At 37.1% G+C, this 25,379-nt stretch overlaps 1 protein-coding gene across 2 annotated transcripts in view; it reads left to right on the top strand.

Annotated features, from left to right (window-relative positions):
- Positions 1–25,379, top strand: part of ANK2 (ankyrin 2) — a 246,943-nt gene that overhangs the window by 71,043 nt on the left and 150,521 nt on the right. The window contains exons 1-2 of one of the 2 annotated variants that reach the window (XM_050896049.1): positions 9,198–9,332; positions 22,717–22,818. In XM_050896049.1, coding sequence (XP_050752006.1) covers positions 9,198–9,332; positions 22,717–22,818 — 237 coding nt within the window. Of the gene's footprint in view, positions 1–9,197; positions 9,333–22,716; positions 22,819–25,379 lie in introns of those variants that run through there. The other variant, XM_050896051.1, reaches the window with a different exon arrangement.

Raw genomic sequence — 25,379 nt, 5'->3', positions numbered from 1 at the left:
GGTTTCATCATCCTGCCTAGGACAGAGCTCCAGGGAAGATAAGTTAGTTACAGACCATTTTTCTCTTTGAAGTTTCAGTGCAAAAATATTCCAAGCTTGTGATAAGGCAACATGTTAAGGGGGGGGGGAATCTATTTTAAAACAGTACTGGTTTTTTTCAGTATAAAGCGATGTTTAATATGAAGAAATTTATCAGAACCTGCACCTCTTTGTGTTCCAGATACAAGATTCTGTGCTATTTAATATACATGCAACACTTCTTAAAGTATTTTCACTCTGTCTTCCTTGCATGTTAGATTAGTTCATTAGCAAAATATTAAATCTCAGAGCAAAGCAGTTACCGTTGTCTCTGTTTCATATTGCTGTTTTGCTCCGTTTTATTATAATTGATTAACCTCTCGCTTCCTGTTACCAGCATTGCAGATATTACTGCAATAACAAAAAAATACGACAGTTGACGTTTAGACAGGAAAACATTTAGACTTCAATAAATGTTGGGCATTAGCCTGAATAAAGTGCATTTTAGTGAATGTCACTGAATGGCAAGATCTTTTGCAAAGGAAGAATTATGTGTTTAACATTGTTACCTTTCATTCCTCGTTGAATTAATTGATTCTTTTAAACTACAGTAAAACAAAAGATGCATCATGTGGAAAACTATTATGTATATTGTGTACCTATGTATATATATGAGACATACTATCCTTTATATGTTATACATGAAATATATATTTCCCCGACAAACTGATTTTACATGAAAATATGGAAGTTTTGTCTTTGAAAGTTGTATAAAATTTGTAAGAAATCAAACAGAAGCGAGAACTTCAGAAGCACGTGGGAGAAGGGTCAGTGCAAGGTTTCTCCTAACGCAATGGGAGTAACCATATGGTGCTTTCAGGGGGAAAGCAACGGAGTGGTACGGCGGTCTGCAGTGGGACTGTTTCTCTTCCTTCTGTATTTCAATAACAAGGACTTAAGAGACTAGGATTTTCAGAGAGTCAGCAGTGATGTCCTGATGTATTCGAAAGAGAAGATAGGATAATTATCTTAGAGAAGAGGATTTAGGCCTTACTTGATATTCCAAATTCTGAATGAGATAGCTTCACAAAATCCTACAAGATGGCTTAAGGCAGAATGAGTATCTGGTCTGTTTTAAGGAACAAAAATTAGAGCTAATCACAGGCCAGATATTTGATTTAGATTTATACTGAACCACTTGAGACAAATAGGTACCAATTAGAGCTTACTGCCACAGACGGATATAAAACCATGAAGTTCTCAAAAAACATTTTACTTCTGTTGGGGGGGGGGGGGGGGGGGGAAGCTGTTTTGGGCACAAAAAGGGATAATATACTTTATGGTTGTGTTGGCATGGGTGGGTCTGAACTGCATTCTTAACCTTTTATTCTGAGATACATGATTTGGTGCAGTGAAAGCTTTGCTGCATCACTGCTCTTAGATTACTGCTGCTAATAAGATCCCACAGTGTTAGTCAAAGTGAAGTTGGGCTTGCACAACTAAATTGATCTAAATGCTGCTCTGTGTTGGCTAAGTGCTGCGGATGCATTTGAGGTTGTGGCTTTCCATCATTTCCTGCCTATACCATGTTTATGCTGAATAGCATATGCGTGCATTTTTTAAATTTTGTGAAGAGCTGTGACTTTATAACACAAGTACTTTTCCGTATATATCAGCAAATACAAATATTGCTATGCATTAAAAGTACTTCAGTCTGCGAAACAAAGGTGACAAAGATGCAAGTCCACAAGAACAACATGGTTCTGCATCTGAGTTGAAATCAAGCAGGTACTAATTTCATAATTCACAGTCATGCTTAGATTCCAGCCGAAGAACTGCCCATACAGTCCTACAGGTTTTCTTGTCCTTGCTTGAGAAAATGATGGTCAGCAAATTAAATAGATGAAGACCAGCTGATAAAATTATGTTGAATGCTTCTCCTTCCACTGGTTCAACCCAGACTTTTAAACTTTTGCTAGTTTTGCGATTAGTTAACAATCCTTGTAATAGTTCCTGTGTGTTATTCAGTGTTTGATGTTAACACGTACGTTTCCTTTCCAATGAATATTTCTCTTTGGGAAGTGGAAGATTGAAGCAGGGCTGAGAAAGAAAAGAAACATCGACTGTAATTTTTATGAGAAAAATATGTATGTGATACATAAACTGCTGTGCCTGTGAGGGGATCTCTGTTAAATAGACCATGAAAATTTGTTTTGTTTTTTATCTTCCTGTATAACACCTCTCATCCAAAAGCTCCCATAATTTTACAGATACTGAGAAAGCGCTATAGTAACTCTGCAAAATAAGTATGTGCCACACTCTTTTAACACATTGATGGACCAAGCCAAAATGAGACGAGAGCGAGCTGAGGCTGTACCACAGGTGCCGAGTCTGGCATCCAGTGGAGAATCCCAGGGTAATGCCCTAATAAACACACTCTCTCTGTGCAATATGCTTTGCATTTTTCAAATGGGAAAATAGATTGGTGCATGCTAATAAAAAAGCAACTTTGTTAGCAACTTGCATATTGATCATTTGATAATCTGTAGAAGGGAAATGAACTTCTTTTCTAATTACCTCAGAATTCATGTGAGACATTTTCTCCCTCTGTGAATAGGTATGAAAACAAGCATGAAATAACCCAGTATGTTTTAAATTACAGGAAACCAAAATACAAAAGGTTGTATTTCTATGGATTACATATTTAAACACTATGAATACTGGAATAAAAAGGTTACCTTTTGCACTTGCTTACACTCTAACCAGTATATGAAGGGTATATCAGGCAGTATGCTGCATGTTTGAATTTGAATTGTCCACACTTTGGTTTTTCTTTTGTTTCTTAATTTTTTTTGTTCCATGTGTTTTATCTGTGGAATGCTGGAGGCTCAGGTGGCTTGTGTTTGGAGGAAAGTCCCTGTAAATTCACCAGGGAGCCGTAAATATTTCAGAGTAACAGAGACTGTATAGCTTTTTTTTAATATATACTTCTTTGTTTTAAACTTTCCTATCCATGAAACAATCTTTTCCCAATCCTGTCACACCTGTGCCCCTTCAGTACTGCAGGATCTGTAGCTGTGATGATTAAAACCCAGGTTATCTGTTTGCTCATTCTCATAGGGATACGAAGACATATGGTACTGCTTGGATTAAGAGCTCTTTGTCGCTGTCCGGAGAGGATCGTTATGCTTAATGTGTTGAATGATTCACCATCTAAAGCATAGCAAAATGATTCATCCTCTTCAAAATGGTTTAGAATAGATTTTTGCAATTGATTGGACCCAAATTATTTAAGCTGAAAAGGATTTGCTGCTAGGTCCTCTGTAGTAGACAACTGCCTTTTTATAAAGGCTGCTTGGGTTTTCAGGAATTATTTGTTGTGGCCTGTGTGACCAACATAGAGTAGATCCCAGAAGAAAGAAAAGGCTGAATTTTTGGGAAATAATGATCGCATCAGTGTCCTTATTGTAAAACATAAAGGGGGCATAAATGTTATAAAGGCATAGATCATCAGATTTTATAATCTGCATGAGCTCAAGATCTGACCCAAAATAATTGCCAGAAACAAGTGAGCCATGTTGTACTTGGCCTTCCCATAGAAGAATCCCTAAGAGTGAAAGACTTTGCATTTAGGAAACATTTCAAAGTTCAGGAAATCTCCTAGAAATATATAGGTCCCAGTACAGTCTCTTTTATTTTATTTTTTTTTTTTTAATTACTATGTTTAACCATAAAAATGTAATAGGAATTAACCTCTTTGGGGAAAGATTTCACAATAATAAATGTGGGGATTTATGTCACTAACAATATATAGGTTGTGATTTGCCTTGATACTTGGAACTCTTTCTCCTTCTTCATTTGTCCCTTTTGCCTTTTATTTTGCAGCACTAAATGTTTTTACAGTACCTCCTGAATTGTTATTTTAGCTACTGTGCTACACTAGGGCATAATTGAAACCTCTACTGACAAACTAAGCTTTAACAGGAATGGCAAAACAGGATAAAGACGTATTCTTCATAGCAGCAGAGCAGTTCTGCTTTTGTTGCTGCATACCTGGGTGTGTGTGACTGTCCCTAGTCCTGTTTCATCTTACAACACACCAGCTTTGCCGTTCCTGGACTGATGAACAGTATCCCATAAAATTAAGTCTCCATCTGGAGATTAGATTACAGCTTTGATTTCACTGCCTCTCACTTATTAGCCTTTGAGGTCTTAGTTGAGATTTTGCAAGTAGCAGCAAATCAGTGGTTTTGTATTGTGCTGTTTTTCTTGACGGCCAGTAGTAGGCAAGTCAAAGTATTTAGCAATGACTCCATTTGCTACGCAAATCTTTGGAAAAGTGAAAACAGAAACTGGTGACAGAATAAATACTATAATTAGGAGAGTAAATTCTTTTTGGTGATGACATTATAATCATTATATGCTTATTTTTATTCTTGGTGACATTATGAAGCATAATGTATGCATAAGTATGATAAAAGTGCAATGTTACATGTGCAAAAACATTTCTTTCAATATTATTTCGTCTTTCAATATTATTTTGTCTTTAACATTCATTTTTTGGGATGGTAAGGCTTCTTATTTTTTCACTTAGTGTTTTATGTGGTCTCAGGCAATACTGTCTATGTTTATCTTTGGGGTTTGTTTTCAATTTTTAATTTACAGGACTTTCCAAGTGTTTTACATCTGTATTTCATCCTTTGACTAGGTTCAATATTTTCAGATATGGCAAACTGGAAATAAACCAGGCCATAACAAGAATCACAAATACATGCTGGTGTTTGCTGGCCAAAGGAGGTGGTAGTTCTTTTGTCAGAAGTTGTGTCATGCTAACATTTAAACCAAGCCAGGTACATATCTGAGCAAAATATTTATAAAATGTCTGATGCTGTTCAGAATAGGCATTATATGACATGCTTGACCTCACTTCTGTCAAAAAAAAAAAAAAAAAAGTGGGGGCATTCTGGTCAAGTTTAAAAATGAGTATCTTTACTCAACTGTATTTAATTTTATCCACAGCTGTATCTCTTCTAAAAGTCACGATTAGGAAAACTGTTTAAAGAAGTATAACATGTAACAAAATAAGATTCCTGCAAATGTGCTTAATGCCTGATTCCATGAAATTTGAAGGTACATTTTGCTGCGCTTAATGGAAAAGATCTTGCAAGATGCAATTCCCAGAAGTCTGCTGAGGGCTTTGTCTGTTGTTTTGTATACTGGCTTTGTGTTGCTGAAAAGCTGATAATCCTAACTGCTGCGGGCTTAGAAAGAGTTCAAGTGATGAAACCCGAATGTTTCCCAAAGCCTATAGCATGTTTGAAATAGAGAAGGCAGCTGATAATAGTCTTCATATGGGTCTATATTTTTTGCAGAGAGCCCATTATACTGGTAACGGTCTTTGCCAAGGATTTTGAGCTTGCCGGTCTGCATTTTTTGGTCAATTCTGATCCCTTTGCATTATTTGGGGGGTACAAAAGTGCAAAAGTTGCTGGGAGAAAATTCCCCATAGGGATGGAATTCTCCCCCAAGCAATAGCTAATGAAAGTGTTATAGTGAGCCACCACATCACGTAAGAATGATGCCAAGAGAAGGAGGGGTGTTCTGAAATTGTGGTGAAGCAAAGAGTAGTACTGTGACAATTTTCAACAAATGAACTAGGGCAGTCCCTTGGTTGCTCTAAATAGTACTACAATTCTTCGATTTGTTCCCCATTTTCTTGGTGTCAGAATTCAGTGTGCGAAAACTCAAACCCAAAAGTTTATTGGCCAAGAACAAAGAAAGTTGGATGTGTGGATAACTAGGATTTGACTTAGGAAGACAAGGGTGTGGGAAGAATGGGGTTTCTGACAGAAGCACATTACCAGAATATTTCTCTTAAAAAATGAAAATCCTGACACAGTTAACGCTGCCACTTTACAAGGCTAACTTTGGGGAAAACCTGCCAAGATGAATGAACCAGTTTGCATTTACCACAAGTACTGTGGCAAACTTAAACATTCAAAATGAAGCACAGCGTGATTTTTTTTCCACAAAAGCGTGAGGGTTGTATACATGTTTAAAGCATGAATGTGAGGCATGGACTGGAGCAAAAAGGTGGGTTTCTGGACTACTGAGTTCTTTTTGTGTTTCTCCTATAGTCTCAACATTTTGGGGGACAAGAGGGATCCCATCTTAGTCAGCTGCTTGCTATCCTGGCATGAAAGCTTAAGTATAGTATACGAGAGACTCTGCTGCCTTTCTTACCAGGCACTTTAAAGTGTTTCTGAAGGTTTTCTAGTTAAGGGAGTAATTAAGGTTTGGAGTTAGTGTTGCAAAAAGGTCTGTTGTGCTGCTGAGGAGTAAAGGGTATATTAAAGCGTGGGAAAACAAGTGGATTCCGTGAATTTACCTACAGGAGGTTCTTTAAAAAGTTCTGCTCCCCTGCAAAGACATGCCAGGTCATGGGCTTCAGAGCAGTTCTGGCAGTGTAACACAGAGCAGGCTCTGACCTTTCTGTACAGAGAGGAGGGCTAAGATGCTTTGGTATGATTTTCATGCTTGAAAACCATGCCTTTGTGTTTTGGTTTCTGCACTGCTGCCTGATGGGATAGATTTGCAGCCCAAACAGCAACAGCTAAAAAAGAGCATGGGAACTTACAAAGATACTGCAACACGTTCCTCCACAAAGGCTTTGAATCCTACATCATAAGATGCATACTTTGTTAGAATATGATGTCCTAACTAAGTTTGGCAAAACACGAACATGTTTGCTTTCTGAGTAATTTGCCCTAATGACTTTGAACCATTTTGACAAACAACAGTAATATTGTTAAAAGGCTCTGGCAGAAAGCTTATCCATTGCTCTTCATCAGATGTCTACACAGATTGTTGCTTTCTGCAAGCATTATTTCAAAGGAATGCATGCTACTTGGTTTTTGCCACCCTTTCCCCTTGAGCTGCTGCCTTGTTTCACTCTTCTATATTTTCTACTAAGTTCATTTCACGTTAGATAGATTGCTCTATCCAAGGATTTTTAGTTCCAGTTTATGTTGGTTATGTGAACTTTGGTTGACTCAAGCATTTGGTGGGATGCCTTCTTGCATCCTTTAATTTTTATAGCTACACGAAGAAGTTACGGCAATGTATATACACCTTACTGTCATAGGGTTATGCCTTGGAAGAGTTGAAGAAAATCAGCATCAGCTAATTATGTGAAGGCTAGCCTTGCATGAAAATTTCTGCAACATCATTGGTGGCAATTAAAGGCAGTGACTGCTTTCAGTGTTGTGGGAACCAAACGTCAAATGCAGTTGCAATGGTTGGGACTGTGGTCGTTTTCAGTATGGTCAGCTCGCATCTGAATCTGCCCATAGCTAAGAAGTAATGTGTGCACATATTATATTTAATTGTTATAATGTATAATTTTAACATGACTTGAAGCCTTTACTTGTTCATTAGTCATTTTATATTTGAAGTTGAGGCTGTCTGAATGTAAGATTAAACATTCCATCTCTCATATTTGCCAATTGCTGGCAAAAATGTTGTTGTCGGGGACATTTCGTAGTTCAGTTTTCATTCAGTTCTGTACAAGTATATATTCACATAAATCAACAATGAATTTAGCTATTTTGTGCGTGCGTCTATCCGTATGTATTCATACGCGTTACACATTGTAGCACCTGAGGCTTTTCGAAGGAGCTGAATGATCCCATCCTGGAGTATTCATCAGTCAAGGAAAAGTTACAGAGCCATTTTAAATCTACCTCAGGGTAATTAACACAAAAGAGAACCCTATATCGATCAATAATCCTTAAAAGGGGGCTGGGGAGAGCTTGCTCTCACTGATTATAACTGGCACTGCTGTGAAGGGTAGCTGGGTAGAAATCAATAGGATGCTATGGACAGCTGCCTGCTGACCTGTATTGCAGTACTAGCAATAGTTTGAAACTCCAAAGAGAAAAATGTTGGCTAGATGTTACAATTCTTTGAGGATCACTCTGTTTCTGAGGAATTTTGGGCTTAATTTTTCAAATACATGCCCAGCTGTACTTACACATGCCCAATGTACTTATGTGCATTGCGATATATTCTATGGGACTCTGTTACCTACAGACAGGCAGTCTGTCTCCATTGCCTCCGTTACCTCCAGCTGTTCCTGAAGCATTTGAAAACTGCTAATTATTTCTCAGCTAACTTTGTGGGGTTTTTGTTTTGGTTTGTTTTTTTTAATTCTGCAGTGGGCCTCTTCTGGGATAATGGGTGGATTCCAAAATGCAATCCTCAAAATGATTTTTATCCTACTGAGTACAGTTATGATAACTAACTCAAACCTAGAGGGAATGTCCTTTTTCTGAATTTTGGTGAGGTTTTTGTTTGTTTGCTTTGATTTTGTTTTGTTTTTAATAATTACTATTCTAGCTTAAAAAAAAAAAACAACCAACCCTAAACCAAAACAACAATAAAAAGCCAAAACAAGAGCTAAAGTGATCTAGCATCAGAGATTGTCCTTTTTGGATACATTTGAGCTCCTCTGAAATCAAACCCGGGGGATATATCAATTCAAAAGCAGGCTCATCACAGTTACTATCTACATGAACATAAAATACCATGTGAATCACAGGAATGAAATGGTCATGAAATCTGTACTCATACATTTTGTCTTGTTTTGTAACTATCAAATAGATGCAACTTGAATTACTCATCTTTTTGAGTTAGAAACTCAGAAGGCATTAGCAACGTTCTGAAATTTAGTGCTTTACGTAAACACAGCGAGACTGAGAGCAGTAGGAAAAAAATCAAAATTCAACGGCATACAACTGGGTAATTCAATAACCCTCACATGTAGAGGCATTTCACTCAGTGGGACTTTAACTTTACTTGCTAGGCAGGCTGGCTGTATGCTGGAAAGCAGTTCCCCCCCCACCCCAACACCATTTACATGCATAGCTGGCCTGGTAGGTGTAAAAATAGACAGGCAGTGCCTGAATTGGAAATGGTCACCGACTGCTGCCCGCAGTTGCTGGGGTTTCGGGTTCTCCGTGACACAGGACGGCTCGGGGAAGGGAGCCTGGTACGAGTGGCTGGGGAGCAGAGCACAGGCGGGATCCTCCTCCTGGATCGTCGGCTGTCCTTCAGGAGCACTGGGCACCCTCTGCGGCGCAAGGGCAATCCCACTTGTAGGAGTTAGCAGAAGAACTGACATGGGCAATGCACCAATTTGCCAGTCTTGTCATTCAGATAAGGGTTTAAGAACACAAGGGAACTTACAGGATTTGGATAAAACCCCTGACTATTATGGATGCAACAGTGAAGAAAGTAAAGATCCTGAAGCCCTGGTAAGTCTTGGCTGAAGAAAACAGGAATCAAAGCGAAAAATTAAGATCAGGGTTGTGCACGTTAGATTTGTAAAAGGATCTCTTTGCTCAGCCTGAATCTTACTTGATAGCTTGCAATATTAAGAGATCTGCTAAATGTGTCCGTGTTTAAGCTTTGCTTTTGCTATTGTGACTGACTGTAATTAAAAAGCAGCTGTCGCTAAGCTGTGCAGTCACTTAAAAGGGTTGTCAGCTACCAAAAGGTGTAGGTATATGGAGAGAGAACACCGCCAGTGAAACAAGTCCTTCAAATGAATGGAGGTAATCAATTATCCTAGTTTACACGACTGCTATAAATGATCCTGCATCGATCATTCTCAAAACTTGAACTCAGTAACTTTTTTTTAAGCTGTTGTCTGTCCAGTACATTATATTATTTTCTGTGTTTGCAGTAGAGATGGAGCCCCACAGATCTTTATGCAGGTGGGGGTTACAGTGAGTGGGACCAGGCACATGCAAGGGGGTCATACTGGTGACTGCAGGACTTGAGAGTTAGGCATGCAGTACGTGATTATAACAGTAATGTCAGCATTTGCTCTGCAAACCAGAAGAAAATCATTGAGATGAATACTTGTATAATGTCTATGGCAAATGAAGTGCCTCTTTTCTCTTTTTTTAATTTTTTTTTCTTCCTCTGGGAAATTCATTATTAAATGGTTATTTCATTCAAAATGGGCAAGGAAGGAGGTAGTGTCAAAACTTCTGGCAGAACAGGAAGATCAGAAAACCTTTAATGTTGATACATCCAAATATTATGTTCTCCCATACTGATCCAAAATAAAATTGTTCTCAGGTCAATATTATGCTTTGCACTTGCATGAATTACTGCAATGCATTATAGGAAACGTAGTTGAGATGAGTTACAGCGTAAGGGAAGAGGAGACCAGAGGCACTCCCAGCAGCAGCTCACAAGAACTTCTGCTTTGTCCTAGAAAATAATTTTGATGCTGTCTTGGTTTTCTGGTAGGAAATTTTTTTGGCTGAAATTTTCTAGCCAGTTTTACTGCTTATTTCACTGTGACAACACAGTTGGACCAGTTCTTCAGAAATAAAATTTTCTTCGACCTAAAACATGAAATTAAACTATTTCTTTGAGCTTTCAGACATTTTTTTTTTCTCCCACCAAGCAGTTTTTGGTTGAATTAACAAATAAGCTCCAGCATTTGTGATGGGAAACATGCAGTCAGGGGGAGGGACAATGCAAGCACAGCACTTCCTGGTGCTGGGGAGGGGGACACAGGCCTGCTGCCATTGCTGAATACATGGATTTCTCTTCTTCTTGTTTCTGACAGGCTTTATTGTACTTCCCTTAAGGTGAGTGGCCCCAAGCTGTTTGCGCATGTATGGAGGTTCCCTGTGACACAAATAAGCAAACTCTGAAACTGTTCTCTCTGAATGTGCAGTCTCCAAGCTGCCCTTCTGCCTAAGGTCAGATCTTTGAGGAGGCAGGACTGAGCCAAATCGAGCAGCATGTGATTTTTGAGGTTTTGGTTTGTTTGGTTTTTTTTTTTTTTTCCCCTGGATACTTTTCAGTCAGCCATCAGAGCTTTTCATAGCAGGCAGAGATCAGGCACTTTGATAATGTCTTTGATACATTTAGTCATAAGGTCTTGGCTTTCTGTGGCTCTGGTAGGGACTGACAGAGTTGCTTTAGAATATCTGTCTTGATTCAGATGTTACAGTGCTTGGAGGATTACAAAGGCAAATTGCTGTATTTCCCTAAGAAGGTTTACAGTCTCTCATATTTATTATTATGATTCCTTACAAAAAGGTTAAAAAAAAATTAAAAAAAGGTGTCTGTAAATTAGAAACGTCAGCAAAGTTTTGTCCTGAAGGGAGAAATTGTATATTGTTTGTTTTTCCCCAAACAGGAGTATAGTATCCATCACAATACTTTGTTAGCTATACATTGCCTATGCTTTTATACAGCTGTAGCCATGCTTGCTGTCTTGGTTTATGAAAAAGAGTGCCACATCAAGCCGAATATGACGACTCCATGAATCTTGTACCAGATACAAGGTTCAGAATAATTCAGTTGGTATTCAGCCAACTCAAATAGCAAAATTGCTTTGCATAATCTAATCTTTTCTAAACTAAACCCAAATACAGCCTGCTGCTTCAGGCCTGTCTTGCTGAAGAAATCAGGAATGTGTTGGTTTGACTATCCTGAATTGTCTATATGATGCTAAATAACTTCGTCAAATGAGGAGTCACATTTTGATACTGAGTTCATATTTGAAATAGTAGCATAAAAAACCCCCACAACCGAACTATTTCATAATCATAGATGTGATTACTTTTTTTTTGATGTGCTGAAACAAAGACCTCTCAGATGACAAAACACTGGGGTCTGTCACATTCACTGTACATTAGCCTCCCTCTTTACTTGGATATTTAATTACTTTCATATTTGCTCTTGAAGCTATATGATCCAGTCTTGCTTCACGGTGCTGGAAATATGGCTGGATCGTGTTGTATTTCAGACTACCTAGGACAGACTGCTCTCTGAGTTTCAGGACAGGATCATTCTAAGCTCCTACTGCATCATTCAGAGGAGGAGTTTTCTCTCCCTGCTCAAGATGGTGGATTTGGCAATGTGGACTTTTATATCATTGTACGAGACAGCGGGAGAGTCAACATAGGGAGCTGACTGTGAAGCAGTGATGCTGAGAAGTGATAAGCAATTTGCAAAAACTTGGGAAATACCTGTGTTTACAGAGTGTAGGACTCATGGTCCAGCCAGTGCCTTTCATTCCCATTACTACAGCAAATGTGAGTGAGTGCCTGGGATTGAAACCAGAAAGTTTTAAATACTTAAGTAGTCCAGAGCCATGCGTTACAGTCTTCTAAAACAGGTGCTTACAGGCAGTGCAAAATGCAGCCAAAGAGCTATTCATTCTGTGTATTTTAGACAGTTACCTTCAAGTGGGATAAACTGCTTTTAGGAAGTATCCCTTTTCATTATTATTATTACTTGATGCCATAGGGAGCCTCTGTGGCCTGCTTGAATTAGAGGTGTAGCTTTGTACAGGTGAAGTTAGATGAAACTGGTTCCTCTCTCTGCTGCCCAGAGCTGAATTGTTTGAAATGTAGGCCCAGGATTACAGGAGTTTTGTTTTATAGGTAGCGTTCAGCTGGGAATTAAGGGGAAACAATGAGTACTTAATATCATGACCAATATACAAACAGCAAATGTCACAGTTAATGAAGAGAAGGGTTTTGCGTGGTTTAGATATGCTTCAAGTGTAACTCCCCGGTTGATGGGGGATAAATTAAGGTAAAGAGAGAAAAGGAAATTATCCGTGCTGGGTACAATGCTATTTGCCTGAATCCTAAAAAAAAAAAATCTCCTAAATGAAACCTGGTTTCTTTCCACAACGGACAAAGTTAAAAATTCTTCATTTACTACTTTGGTATCCGTTTTACCTTTCTGTACAAGTAAGGTCTTTACAATGAGTCTCGCTGGCAGAACTGGCATTGAATTAGAAACCGCTGCATTTCAGTAACACCCATTTTGTTTGCATCTATTTTAGTCCATCTCAAAGGAACATGAAATAATTTTTTTCTGTTTATGGTACCAGTAAGTTTAAATCAATGGGCAATCGGTTAATGGTGTTTAGGTAAGTAAAGCTGTTTGATTCTTTAGCGCTGATGGTGTTAGCACATTTCTTTTATTAGAAAATGTCCCTCTGATGATAAGACAAGGGATGGAAGGGGATGAAAAATTAACGAGAGTGATAGAATTGTCTGTCAACAGTCTGTCATAAACTTCACTTACAGGCTAAATTTTTGTTAAGCCTAGTTATTATTCTGCTAGATATGCTTGGAATGGCATCCTAATTCTTTCTAGAGGTGTTCTAGCATTTTTACCTCTCTATTTAGGAACATCATTAGTAATGGAAACTTGACATGGAAACCATTTAAATGCCTGCCAAGTTCTAAAGTTGTTACTAACACCTCAAAATCTCAATATATGGTATCCAGATGATCTTAAATATTTTTCCTTCCTTTAATACTATTCAGTTCCTTTAGTGGAAATCTTGGTTCCACATCAGTATTTAAGAGACTTCAGTACATGTGTCTGTCATGTAGAACTAAGACTGATCCTGAGGTTCATTTGAACATATCCTGAATCCTTGTTTCAGGAAATGACTAAATGATACTTTCACTCAAATGCCAGCACAGGAAATTTTCCCATTAAACAATAGGATTATCCATTTCTATTTTTAGAGTAGTTCAAAAGTCTTAGTAAAAGACATGAAGATTTTTCTAGTTTTTAGGATTACTCAGACTATGGTAAAAGCTTTTTTTTTTTTACTTTTACTATGGTAAAAGCTTTCATTCTTCAAACCCAAATCCTTTGGGCTTTGGATTGTTGTTTTTTAGTGGTGTGTTTTTTTTTTTCCCCCCTCTTTTTAAAAAAACCCAGACTATGTTTTCCAGGTGCTTTTGTGATTCTATTTTTTTAGATTCACAGTGATGAGTATAATTCAGACTTGCACACATTGTTTCCAAGCTGGGACTTATACCAAAATATTTGTTTTTGAGGTGTTACTTTATATTTTAAAATCAACATGGATTAAAATAACTTCTATAATTTCAAATACTGTATTTGGAAGGAACATGCAGCTGGGCAAAAGACTTTTATTCTGTTCTTTTTCATAGAAAACTATGCAGTTTTGCCTCAGTTCTCACAAATCCTTCATTGACATAGTAAAAGTCAGCTGGCAGCGAGTCCAGTATGTCAAATTAATGAACGTAGTGGGAGGACTCCTACAGATGTCTGTGGCAGCTAAGTATCATAAAGGGTTTATAGAAGACATTTGCTTCTTGGCTCAAGTAAGGGTTGATTTTACATTAGTTTACTCTTCCTCTTTTGCTGCTGCTGTATTTGCTAATATTGGCCTAAACTCAGGAACACAGTTAAGCGCATATTTAAATCCATCCTTTAGCAAATAACTTAAAGCTTTTTAGTTTGAGATCAATTGGACCTAAAGATGTGGTAAAAATTAGGCATATTTTGGAGTGTTTTGCCAAACGTAGCCCTTTATTCTTGTCCTGGTTAAAAACAAAGCAAAACTGATTAGGTATTTGTGCATTGCAGTGGAAAGAAAAGAGTGGCTGGATGGCTGGTATCCTGCAAACTCTGGAATTTCAAGGAGGAGTTGGCAAAAGAGTCAAAGGTGTCAAAATATAACAACCAGCATAAAATGAAAGTCATTCCTTACGAATAATTGGGAATTTTCCCATCAATATCAAAAGATAGAATAGTTGAAGCCTGGCTTTTCCATGAGTAAAAATTAGAAGGGTCCATAAGAATGTAATAACTTCCAGTTGTGTGTGTCTGGAGCAATCTTGTAGCAGGAACTGGTATTCAGATAAAGCTGTTAGCTAGGCATAGTTTTCTCCTCCTTAAGTTACTCAAAAATATATGCTTGTTGGGGTAGTGTAACAGCAATAAGAAACTTTCTAAATATCAAATGCAGCTTTCTGAGAACAGCCTTCATAGTAAAGATATGGGACTGCTACAAAACTGTCATATGCAAATATTAAAATTACTGGAAGAAGTCTTTCAATTCAACAGTTATTAAAATATGTTGGAATTATAGTACATTTGTTATTTTATAATATGCATATATCATAATGCATTCCTCAACCTGGTTTTATTTTCTTAGCTTCTTTTTTGCAATGGCTCTTTCCATCTCCAGTCATACCAATGAAAATCATTTCTTAAGGACGCTCCAAGACTTGAATATTGTTACACACTGTGTCTCCTTTGGGTTGCAGCCTCTTTGTCTAACATAAGAAAGCTTTTACCAGTATGTATAATAAACACAAACAACATTAGTCTTCCCACCTACTTTGGCACTGTATAATTTTAGCTCCTACACATCCCTTAGTAGATCTAATGAGAGAATATTCATTCTGAGGAACACAGGACATACTGAAGGGGTCACTTCTGAATCCAGTCAACTCTATCACAGGTTTCTGTGTCAGGCAATCATTTTCTGTGTTTGAATATGTGCAAACTAGTTTTGATATTAAATCACTGAATGTTTTAATCCTAGGTCATATGCAGTGTATAGCACAAAAGCTTTTTCTTTTCTTGTAGCTATTTCACCATCTTGTTATTATGCAATACTTTTTGCTGTAAATAGCAATAGTCTTTATGCCAAAGTTTGGGCCCATGTCCATACCGTACGCAAGATTATGGTGAGGGCAACTCCAGCCACGGTTCCAGCTCAACGTCAGTAAAAGTGGTGCCAACTTCTTAGACTCCTTCATGACATTCTGTGACTAATTGGCCCAAATACTCAAAGTGCCTTAAATTATTCAGGTGTATAATATGTACTTAAAAGAATATTTTTATTTTTCTGATTTATAACCATCATCATCAACGTAGAGAGATAGACCCCTGAGATTAAAATAATTAATTGCTAGATGCTATTAGCTACATCTTGGTAGAGAATATTTAACTTGCTAGTGATCTGTTATCTCTGAAAGCTTGTTTTCCTCCTCACACTTCACAGTTCCTATGATTCAGCTTCTCATTTCTTAAAAAAAAGGTTAGTTTATTGTAAGGTCAGTTGTGTCTTTTTCGTGGATAAGAAGATGCTTTAGATTATGAGAAAGAAATGTTTGATTAGTTAAGACTGCTATTTTAGAATTGTGGGCTTTTCAGTTCAACTGTTTATTAACAAATTCTACAACCAAAGGTACATAGCAGGATGAATTAGATCTGAAATGCCTATACATGCTCGAATGGGAAAAGCTGTGTGATAAAAATACTTTTTTGAAATTGAAATAAGAAAATTGGGTACATGGTTCGTCCAGGAATTTAGATGCTGAAATTTCTTTAAGATCTGCAATTTAATCTGTCTTCCTTCATATCTTCCAGTAAATTAATGGGAGGAAAACATACATTTTTATAAGCAAAGGAAGTGGCTTTGAAAGTAAAGCACTGTTGTATTTCTTTTCTTTCAGAAGACGAACGTTACTTCATTAAAGGCTGGGAAAATATGTTTTCATGATAGCTGTTGTTATCTCATTTAACTCATTTACCAGTATTAGATTACCGAGCCTGTGCCATTGCAAGTGCAAGATTTAGCTCACGTTCTGGCATGCATATCAGAACTGCAGGCTGAGACTCTGCTGTGGTAGTTTAATTTAACAAAAATAATTAAAAAATCCTTTGCTTCTTGCAGTCATAGCTGCAACTTAGGCTTGCAGTTCACAATATCACCATTGTTCTGTTGTGATGCCCTTTGGAGATCAGCAGCACTTTCAGCTCAATAAAAAAATAATTCAGGGTACAAAAGATAAAATGCGAGCCACTGAAAAACTAGCTGGCAAGTTTTACAGAAACCGTTCTGCGAGGAAAAAGCATTCCTTTTGAAGTCCCATCTTTTACATTTGAATGCTGGTATGGAAAAAGCTACCATACTGGCAAAAAATACGTATGTGACAAATGAGTTGGGTAATGGTAACACCTCATCTGTGCCGCTTTTAGAGTTGAACCCAATTAAACGATGGCTGGTTTGAACAGATGGTTTCTGAAATCAAAGTATAACCAAGCCAACTGGGACAAAATTTAGTGGCTGTCTCAAGGGTGGGAGCATAAATTGACACTCTAGAAAATGTGGCGTAATAAAAAATTAATGGAATGTGTTTACATACCTGTCATTTTTCTCCCCTGCATCTTTTAAGTACTGAGTAACATCAAGAAGCCATGAAAACCTGAGTTTAGATTTTGCAACTTTCCTTCTGCGGTGAGCTGAATTCTCAACTCCAGGCATTACCTGAATATATTAACGTGATGAGCCACAGTCAATTAAGAGCTTTTTAATGAAGAACAAGAGTTAACAAACCATCAGCATTTTACTAATTATAGAATCAGGTATTGAGCAAACACTGCCTCACAACTCTGAAGTTTGTAAATGGCATTAACACTGTCAGATAACCCTGAAGAATGCCATATTGACAAATTCTGTCTTAATGCTGATTTTATGTGCAATAATAATACAGGATTCAATTTAACATGAAAGTTTTTATAACTGCTAATGATTTGAGTTTCTTGATTTATATAAAGCATACAAGTTAATAGCAGGTTTTGCTCACCTCCTGATCTGGGCCAGCCTCTTCAAAAGTTATAGCTAAATAAATTTTCTCCATAAAATCAAAGCAGAGTTGATGCTTGAAAGGTAAATTTAAGAGGGTTATTAGTATTCAGATACACACTTTAATACACATACAAGCCAAAACTGTTAAATTAAGGTGTAAAACTACTATTTGCTTATTGTACATCAGTTTTGAATTCTGTTTTTGCTCTCATTCAATTAATAAACCGTATTTACCAGATGACAATTGTTCAGTAGGCCTTGTTGCTAGACTCTGTTCTCCCACAGAGATATGTGTGATTATGGACAGGCTGGGGTCATCCACCTTATTTGGAGGGGGCAAAAAGCAAAGCCAACCTGCAGGAATAATTTTACTATAGACATGATTTCAAACAAGTATTTGGACGGTTTGGATAATGTTATTATGAAAGCTGTCTTTTGAAAACTGAAGCCTCCTACTCCCCCAATCTTTCCTTCTTAAGCATGAAGCTGTTTTTCACCAGCAAATTTGAGTGTGTGGAGAAATTCCTATGAGTTTGGTACAGCATATGATTTCACGACTTATTTTTGCACATCTTTCTAAAATGCCTTTGAGAAACAGGCGCGTGCTGTATGCGATAAGTGATGTGGTGTGCTATGAGACAGGAAAGGCAACCCGAGCGAGGACAGAGGAACCAGAAGGGAAGGTTTCTGACTATTTGAATAAAATACTGATTTCCATATGTGATTTAATTACTGAGATTCCCTGAGCTATATGTTTCAAATGCAGGCAAAGTTCTGGCATTGCAGTTGGCAAGAAAGAAGTTGAATCCACAGCCTCTCAGTAACTTTTAAAAAAAATCACATATTCACTTGATTTCTTATATTTTCTTATGCAATGTCTGACAACTAGGTACTTACAAAGCATACTTCTGCATTCTGCTGTGAGCGTTCTTAAGGTTATAGCAATTTTTTTCACGTTGTAGTTTATTTGTTTATGATGCTCTGAAAATTCTTATTTCTGGCTGAAATTATTTATCCTCAGTCAAAAGTTAAAGAAGAAAAGTTAAGTTAAAAGATAGGAGCTTTTTATAAGGTTCAATAACAGCAAATATTCCTCACAAATCTATAGCATGTATTAGAATTGCATTGCAAACAGAGTTTTTTAAAAAAAGTAGTTATCAAAGACTCGTAGTACTCTCTCACTGCATATGTATTAGAAGTTGTTGGGTTTTTTTACAGTGACTCTTGTGCTTCTCTTTGATCAATATTTGGTATCTGTAGAACTCCAAGTAAATAGTCCAGGTTCAATCATGACTGTAGTGAAAAGAAAAATTCTCTATGGAGCAGTCAAATGTTAATGTTAACTACTGTTAGTAGTACATTTTTCATAGAGCAGTTTGGATGTCGCAGAGTAGTACGTTAGAAAAAGCTTGTTAAGTCCACAGATTGTGACTTTGTCCCATTCTATAAAATATCAGCTAAGTATTCTTCAATCCTTCATGCCTTATTCCAATAGCATGTTAGTAACATATTGAGTAGATCGCCCAGCCTTAGTGGCCACATGTAAACAGCGTGATCCTTAATTCTGACTGCCCTGAACTGTGCGTGGCATGTAGCGATGCCAGCTGAGACTTTGCAAATTAACATGTCAACATTGGAGTTTCCCAGATTGCAAGCCTCTCACGTTCTCATGTTCACGTAGTTGCTGGTAGCTGCTTAAGGCATACTCTTCTCTTGTAAACCTTTCTTTTCCTTTTTGGTAGAGTGCTTGCTTTTGAGCGTGATGTGCATACATGTGTAAGACTCCTAAAAAAAATGTCAGGGGTGTGTGCATAGGAAGAGATGACGTGATAAGTATCATATGGTGCAAAGGACTCTGGCTCCATGTTTTCATCTTCTTTCTCGTGAAGAAAGCATCTTCAAATGACAGTTTGTTGACAGTTTGTCTTCACCAGTCGACAAACTAGTAAAGACCAATATGCCACCTTCTGTGCCACTGAAATGCGTCATGAATTCAACTAAAAATCTACATGTAAGGAAACAAAATATTTCGTGAGATTACTGACTCAATTGGAAAAGCCCACAGATGAAAAAATCACCGTTTCCTAGCATAATAAGACTACAGAAAACTGCTGCTGTTGACTACTGAGACAATTTTGTCAAAACGGATTTGAATTCGTAATGTGCTAAAGTGAGTAAATTGCTGAGACAGTAGTACTGAGAAAAATGCTTTTTAGAGACCTTAAAAGAATGCAGAAAAGGACAAACGACTGATGCCCTACTGAAAAATTAGAGTTGACAAACGAGGAAAGAAAATACTGATCTGAGTACTCCTAACTTCTAAGACTTCTAAGATTTAAAACACAGTGCTGAGTCTTTTGAGTATTTCATGGAAGCGCTCACTGGTATTTGTATGTGAATTTGTATATGAAGCAGCTGAACTGCTGCTTCATGTCTCTTCTTTGTGTGTTCAAGTTTGATATAAATGAGAACATCAGGCAAGTCTGTGAGAAACTATTTTGAAATAGGAGAGGCCAGACTATGAAGAGATGGGTACAATCATATTCATCTAATATGAGATCAGTACATGTTACAGTGAGAAAATTCATAAAAAACCAAAGATCGCGTAGGCTAGGCTTTTCAAAGGTACCTAAATGAAGCGTCAAGATCTCTTTGTGTTTCACTGGGCTTTTAGCAGTTTTGTTCCTCTTCTAGTCACAGTCAAGCACTGTTATTTCAGAGTGAGAACATACACAGCAAGAGACGCTTCTGGAATAAAAGTGCCTGTACAGGGAGTTAATCGTGAAGAGTTAATTCATAATAACGCTTCGTGTAGACAAGAAGTTCATATTCCGCATTGTGATCGATATTCAGGTGTACGTAATGTGTCTTGAAGTGATGTGCATTGCTGTAATTTAATTTTGAGATAACAAAAGTATGAATCAAGGAAATGAGAATCTATTTTGAAAGCGCTGCTTGCATCTTCTTAGCCAGAAACAAATGGAATATAGTTGTATGGTCTTAGCTACAATCTGAGCTTCCAGCAATAATTGAGACTTTAACATTTTTAGCCTTTGATGTTACTCTGTGTGAAAGAAAAACAAACAATGATTGATTCATCCCTAGTAAAACAGAAGTTGTAGATGTTCATTTGTTGCGTCATTCTTTCTTAAACTTTTAAAAGTATAAAAACAGATGATTGCAGTTTTGGCATGGTAAATTATTGTAGAAGTAGTAAAGCATGAAAAAAATGGGGAAAAAAAAGGTAAAATGTGTGTCCTATTGAGGGCAAAGATGCTTCTCCCATTAATTTCAAGAGTGTCCGGATTTACCCCTCGTGTGCTCAAATATTTGTTCTTGGTTAATGTTTTTACCAAGACAGTTGAGTTTTCAAGGACATTTAAACGTTAAAATATAATTTTGTGTCTTTATGCGCACATACGCATCACAGGAGATGGTGCAGTGCTAATAGCTATCCTTCGATGTTAAAAAGTATCTCTTTCAAGTACCTGTCAGAATCTGCTCCTGTGTCAAGCCTCATCCAAATGCTTGCCTGACTGAAGCCTGAAGCTATAAAAGGGTTCTGTCGACGTGAATTCCTGCGCTACCTTCCCCTTCACCCTGCTGCATGTTTAGAAAGATGGTCTGTTTTCTTAACAGTAAAAGATGTGGAAAATGTGCTGAAGTTTGCTGAAAGGAATTTGAAAGGAAATATTTTTGTCTTGGCATGTAGCGCAGTTGTAAGAAGAATCATTTTGATGACATCCATCTGTTGCAGATTAAAATAGGTTGGAATCGGGGATTGTGAAGTGAGTGAGTACAGCGTGATAAGTAGGGTGACCGAAATAAATGCATTGAAATGGATTGGGTGACTGAAATAAATTGCTTTGTCGATCGGTATTAATAAGCTGAAAGTGGGAGGCTTTTAGGATATTCTCACGATGTGAAAGAATGGTTTTCACCCGGTGTTTCTGACAGGGAGGTGACATTACGTGAGAAACATGCTCAGTTGGAGGTATTTCAGTGGAACACCAAGTACTAGTCCAATGGTGTGCATGCCTTCCTGTACCTCTCTAATCACATCCCCAGAAAACAGGCTTTTACAGTTATTTATCTTCTTTTTGAAACTCACTCCTACTCTATTTATTTATTTTAAGTATGAAAATCCTTACTGTCTCTGTGTGCATTCCCAAATGCTTATTCTATTTAATCATTACTTCTGTTGCACCACTTCGTTTTTCCTCCTGGTATCTGCAGTTGCATTAGTAGCCAATTTACCTGTGTGTAGGTTCACATGTGGGTGAACGTCGAAGTCTGTGCCGGTTTCAAATAGCCAATGTAATTTCATGTCATAATCCTAGATAAAGGCAAGAGGGCTAATACGTTTCATGCTCCCTTGCTTAACAGTACATCCCACAACCTAGCTGAAGAATGAAAACATGATTTTATATTTTTTTTTTAACCTATAAATGCTAATGGGGCTTTCAATGCAAACATATGAATGCAGGCAGTTTAGGGGTGAGCACGTTTACAACATTATCCTGGATTTAGATACTCAGGCTTGAGTACTTCATCCGCTTTGTTCTATGGTTAGCTACACTTGCAGTGCTGCCTGGTTTTGTGGGACTTTGTTTTTTTTTTTCCTTTAGCATGCCCGACTTCTGTGTCACAGGTGATAAAATATAGCCATAGGATTTTTTTTGCTCTTGGATATTGTTTTTTCTCCAGTGTGTACCTCTGTGTTAAGCCAGTGTGTGTGAGTGAATGTGCACTGTAGTCATGTAACTTTTTATGCCAAATACAAGTCCAAAGCCAATGTATGTTTTCTTAAGTAGCATAGCCAATAACAGGATTGGTCAATTATTTTCCAGAGTTTTGAGCATATGTATTTATATATATTAAAAAACCCAGAAAACTATGGCTAGCAAGTTGATGCATTTATTTTTTTCTTGTTGCTAATATCAGTTACTATGATCTCTGGGTTTTTTCTTTGATTCTTACTAAATTTTGAACTTCAGCAATTATTGCATTATTTTGCTCACTCTGTGACAGATCTGCAGTTCTTTTGTGCCAGTATTGCCTTGTTTAAGTATGTGTATGCTAATTGATGCAGATATAATGCAAAGTCAGTTTTCTTCACAGTTTTATTCTCCTGCAGCATCAAATGCAGAAACCTTTCACTGGTGATGAAGTTGGGCTTTTTTAAGCAGGAGCTAACTAGAGATTTTTTTCTTATCTTTTTACAGTCTGACAGCAATGCAAGCTTTCTCCGAGCTGCCAGAGCTGGCAATCTGGACAAAGTAGTGGAATACCTGAAAAGTGGAATAGACATTAACACATGTAATCAGGTAAGATACTTGAAGGACAGAAGTTTGCAAAATCAAGTTGCAAGAAACCCCCCTCAAAACCTAGTTTTTTCAGACTAGATTACTTCATACAGATGTTTTGATTCACCTCAAGCTATGTTTTCAGTTTTGTTCTTCTGTGGTATCTTTCTACAGGAAGCTGCTAATGTCTATAAAATTGTGCTGCTTTTAGTAAAGCTTTGTGTAAGCCTTTCTGGGCTCCTTTTTCTTGCCAGGTATGGATATATGTTAGTGAAGCACCTATAATCAAAACTTAAGCTATGCTTTGGTAGTCTAACGCTAATGGACCTCCTATTGTGAAGTTCCAGTTCTAATGGAAACAGTGAGCACTAAATATAGTTGTATTCTTCAAAATACTCAAGTTATGTTAAAAAAAAAAAGTTCTAGTTGAGGAAGTTGTTATGTAGTATTCTTTGGGTACAGGTAAATACTATGATAAAATATGCCTGGATATCAGGTTGAAGGTTCTCGGTAATTCTGGTTGGTTTCTTTGTAGAAAGCTACAGTTTAGATGTCCTGAGGCATCTGTGTTCAGCAAAACCCACCTCACTCCCAGTCTGCTTGGTTTTGTATTGCTGTGGCAGAGTGAGATTGAACTCTCTGTCTGAACAGGAGACTTGTGAAGCTGAGGCCCACCCGTTATCCAGTTTTCTTTCCCATACTGAGAGTCTCTCATTCTTTTATTTGTCTGGAGAAGTGGGACTATGCCAACACTCATATTTTTTGCTCTGTTAGTTATTGCTGTTTATTTATTGTATCCATTTATTAATTGTAATGAGGCATGCCCATGTAATGGGCATTCCTCATTTTAATGAAAGATATGCCTTTCTCCAGAGCATTTGAATTACAAACAGGGGTTGAGGAGCAATAGGTATTACAACGAATTGACAGATGAGCAGAGGATGGCAGTGAGATGACTATGATTAATAAATTCCACAGCATGCCAGCTGTCAGGTTTTGGTTTTGTTTTGTTTGGTTTTTTTTAAAGCTATTTTGAAGAGCTCTTTTCTGGCATCTTCATAGGTGTAGGGCTTAGTTTAAAAGAAAGTTCAAAATTTCTTGTTGCAAACATTTGTCTAAAGGACAGTGTGGACTGGCGTCCTTGGCAGAGCCAAGGAAGAAGTTGAAAGCCATGTATGAAAAATGGTATCCTTAGCTTATATGTGAAGATGTTGCTTGGAAGTTTTAAAGTAAGGAATGCTTGAATGAGTAAGAAAAGTGAAGCTGATAGAGACTAACTATGTTTTTTAGGCAACAATTTGCAAAGATTAATGCAGTAGTGTTTGAGTGGATTTCAAAATTGAATTGAAAGACATTTTTCAGTCACCTAAAGAAGTTTCTTATAAACATTATTTTTTTCATATTCAGTGTACTACGTTTAAGCCCTGTAGCATGGGGACATTTTTAGAGTCTGGGGTTTCTATCATACCTAGAGCAAGAGTTCTCTTCCAGGACACACTCTCATTCATATGATAGTAATAGCAATAACTTAAAAAAAATTACAGGTCTAAAGTTGTAACAAACTTTTTACTATTCTTAAAGAAATTATCCTGGTCCTATTTGCAATGTATTGATACATGCTTCTCCAAAATAAAGAAATATAGTCTGTGTTTTCAGTTTTATGCTTAGTTTTCAGGGTCTATTTTTGCTTGGCTTACTCATTAAATTAATGTGAATGCTGGGGGAATGGGATAGCAATTGAATAATTCATACTGAAGAGAGCAGATGTTAGTGAAATAAATAGGTGAATTTGCACATTATCTGTGGATTTTATTAATGCTTTTTTATTTGGATCATTCAGTTAATATTTTAGTAAACAAATTTTAGAACTAAAATATTATCTGCTTGTATACAATACTCTATTAAAATTAGTTTTTTCAAATATTTTCTATTTTGTGGTGAAAAGTATCATCTAAGTATCACTAAATAACCTAAAGACAGGAAAATGATGGAAAGTTTGTGCTTTACTGAAGAAAAGAAAGATAATTCCATTGTGAATCTAATCTCCCCCCATCATTCACATTACTTTTACATTTTGATTTAATAAAAAATATTCCCTTTTTGGCAGAGTATGTTTCAGATATAAGACCTTTGGAGCTGCTCTGTCCTTTGGGAAATGTGTAGGGATGGAATATACTAGTACTGGATAGTGGAAAAAATTGACATAAAAATATTATTTTAGGTTTTGTATGGCAAAAACACCCATATTGGCTTATCTCTTCTGATCACTGTTCAGATTAAGATCAGAAATAATCAAGATTTTCCTTACTGTGTCCTGAGACACAGTGGCTCAGTTGTGGCCTAAGTTGTGGCTCCTAAGGTAAATTGCATCCAGGAGCTGAGCTGCTAGTTGCTGTGGACATACCTATTATAAATACATAAAATATTTAGGAAATGAAGCTGTATTTATCTTTGGAATTAGTAAGGAAATTATATTATGACTCCATTAAGCTGTGACAGCTAATAAATTGCTCTCCAGGGCAGCTAGAAGGAAAAAGGCTGTTGAAACAGCATTTCTAATTTTTTTTGAACTAAGGTGAAAG

This window comes from Gymnogyps californianus, chromosome 4 (genome assembly GCF_018139145.2).
Source record: "Gymnogyps californianus isolate 813 chromosome 4, ASM1813914v2, whole genome shotgun sequence".
In the NCBI taxonomy this organism is placed as follows: domain Eukaryota; kingdom Metazoa; phylum Chordata; class Aves; order Accipitriformes; family Cathartidae; genus Gymnogyps; species Gymnogyps californianus.
The sequence above is the reverse complement of the archived record's forward strand: the minus strand, read 5'-3'. Positions and strand labels throughout refer to the sequence as shown.